The sequence below is a fragment of the Arachis ipaensis genome, chromosome B2 (genome assembly GCF_059453495.1).
Source record: "Arachis ipaensis isolate K30076 ecotype BB chromosome B2, ASM5945349v1, whole genome shotgun sequence".
Lineage (NCBI taxonomy): Eukaryota > Viridiplantae > Streptophyta > Magnoliopsida > Fabales > Fabaceae > Arachis > Arachis ipaensis.
Window position 1 is genome coordinate 91033377 of NC_142437.1, and position 2828 is coordinate 91036204.

At 42.2% G+C, this 2828-nt stretch overlaps 1 protein-coding gene across 1 annotated transcript; it reads right to left on the reverse strand.

Moving 5' to 3' along the window:
* Positions 1-1797: 1797 nt before the first annotated feature.
* LOC148574827 (uncharacterized) lies at positions 1798-2510 on the reverse strand. Its single transcript, XM_088504458.1, has one exon. The coding sequence runs from the start codon at positions 2353-2355 to the stop codon at positions 1798-1800; it is 558 nt and encodes a 185-aa protein (XP_088360584.1). The 5' UTR covers positions 2356-2510.
* Positions 2511-2828: the final 318 nt, after the last annotated feature.

The window sequence follows — 2828 nt, forward strand, 5'->3', positions numbered from 1 at the left end:
CAATTTCTTGTGTTCCTTTCATTTTTGCTAGCTTCCTTTCCAATCTCCAACTCATTCATGCCCTATAAAGTCTGAAACGCTTAACACACAGATCACGGCATCGAATGGAATAAAGGAGAACTAAAATGCATAATTAAAAGTCCATAGGAAGCAGTTTTCAATCATATAATAATTTCAGGAAGGAAATATAAATGCATGCTAAATTAATGAATAAGTGGGTAAGGATCATGATAAAACCACACAATTAAACACAATATAAATCATAAAATAGCGGTTTATCAGGCACCAAGTTGAGATCCAGAAATTATCCGACTCAAAAGGATAAAAACCCTATAGGTACATATTTTCATTTTTCATTTTAAATAAAAAATATTAGACGGTCTACAAGTTTTCAAGACCCATTAATCTGAAATATTCATCGTCCGATTATAAAGCGACAGATTAGCAGAAAGTGAAACAAATTCACTGCATAATCACGATAAAGACCAACAGAGATGAAAACCAAATTCATCTAAAGGTCGACTAAACGAGGATTTAATCCACCTTCCACAAATCGGCAAAGATGAAAACAGAATAATGCAAGAAGTTATCGAAAGTGATCCGGAGAAAGGACCTGACGAGCTCCTAATGGATTGCTAAATAATAACTTAAAAGACTGGCCGACGTTAAGAAGTCGGACCAAGTCAAACCAAGTTATAAGTAAATCTTGGAAAGAGGTCTGGCCAACCCTATAAAAGAAGATTACTTTAACTTAGAAGGGCACGATATGACGAAGTCGGCCCAAAACATGAAAGTTATAAAAGTAATCCCTGAAAGAGACCTGAACAAGGTCCAAGAAAGAGGATTACAAAATAGCTCAAAAGGGCCCAACACAAAGAAGCCGGCCGAAAATATAAAAGTTATAGAAGTAATCCCTAAAAGAGACCGGAACAAGGTCTAAAAAAGAGGATTACAAAATAACTTAAAAGGGCACGACATGACGAAGTCGGCCCAAAAACATGAAAGTTATAAAAGTAATCCCTGAAAGAGACCTGAACAAGGTCCAAGAATGAGGATTACAAAATAACTCAAAAGGGCCCGACACGAAGAAGTCGGCCCAAAACATAAAGTTATAGAAGTAATTCCTGAAAGAGACCGGAACAAGGTCCAAAAAAGAGGATTACAAAAATAACTTAAAAGGGCACGACATGACGAAGTCGGCCCAAAAACACGAAAGTTATAAAAGTAATCCCTGAAAGAGACCTGAACAAGGTCCAAGAAAGAGGATTACAAAATAACTCAAAAGGGCCCGACACGAAGAAGTCGGCCCAAAACATAAAGTTATAGAAGTAATCCCTGAAAGAGACTTGAACAAAAGTCCAAGAAAGAGGATTACAAAATAACTAGATACGACATAACAATGTCCGGAAGGACCCGACATGACGAAGTCGGCCCACATAAAAGTGCAAAAGCTACACTTGGCAGAGACCTCACAAAAGGTCCACACAAAACAGGATTTTTAGCCTCAAAGGAATCAAAGCCACAAGCGCAAAGGAGGTCGAACAGCAAGGCTCCAACATTCTCAAAACCCAGAAAAATGCCGAGTCAAGTGCAAAATAAGCATGATATAAAAATGCGAAGTTATAACAAGCTTCAGAGGCCACCAAAATCTGCCCCAAAAGCTTGGAAGCTACTTTTGTTTTTCAAAATAAAGTTGCTAAACAAGCAACTAAGAAGTGTCAACACCTAGCAAAACATTAATAAAGAGTTTAAAAGCCCACAAACCGGGCAATATACACAAACAGATACGAAATTCAGTCAAACATCAGAAGGCTTCTCGGTAGCTTCAGTACGGGGTGAAGGAGGGCGAGCCTGGAGAGGCACTACATCCACTGTACCATCGTCCCTATTCAGAATTTGGCAATCAGGATCTAATTCTGGATGAAAGACCCCAGACGGAGGAACTATGGAAGTCGACACTTTGGCATCAGGCGCAGAGGGAGGTCCGACATCATCATCATCCGGGTCATCGGGGACAATCGTACCATCCCTCACAATATTGTCCAAGCTGAAGAGAGTAAAGTCAACCTCAGGAGCAAGAACTTGAACTTTCTCCTTTAGGTTCTCATAAGCAGCATTTACGCTGCCGACAAGGTGACCCTGGAGCTCGGAGTAATCAACCCGGGCAGACTCCAACTCCTCCCTCAGACGCATCACCTCCCGATAGGATGTGACATAACTGTCTTTATGCCTCAATGCAGTGTCCTCGGCAAACCTCACAGAAGCCGCCAGGGCAAGAGAGCTAGCCTTCTCGTTCTTCAGCTCCTTCTCCAGTTTGGCTACTTTTACTTCAAGCTCCTCCTTCAGGCCCTTCATCCGTCGAACTCCTGTTTAGCCTCCTCCATGAAGGCTTTGGTAGCATAAAGAGGAAGATTTTGGGCAGTTCGATACAGGGCAGCTCCCATATATGCCATCTTGATGCTACACCGAGTTATAAAATCTAAATGGCGAAGGAGTGATACATCATCCATGGGGAGGGCACCATAAGGGCCGATTTGCTGATCAACAAACTCCACCGCATCGAAGTCAGGAGCATCAAGGTTGAAAGGCTCAATTGTTTTTTGTTTCTTGTTGGGAGGAGCACCAGAAGTAGCGGAAGAAGGGCACCATAAGGGCCGATTTGCTGATCAACAAACTCCACCGCATCGAAGTCAGGAGCATCAAGGTTGAAAGGATCAATTGTTTTTTGTTTCTTGTTGGGAGGAGCACCAGAAGTAGCGGCAGAAGTCTGTGGAGGGTCGGCCAGACGAACCCAAGGAGTGGGGATCACCTTCCTCGGCCCAGGAGAA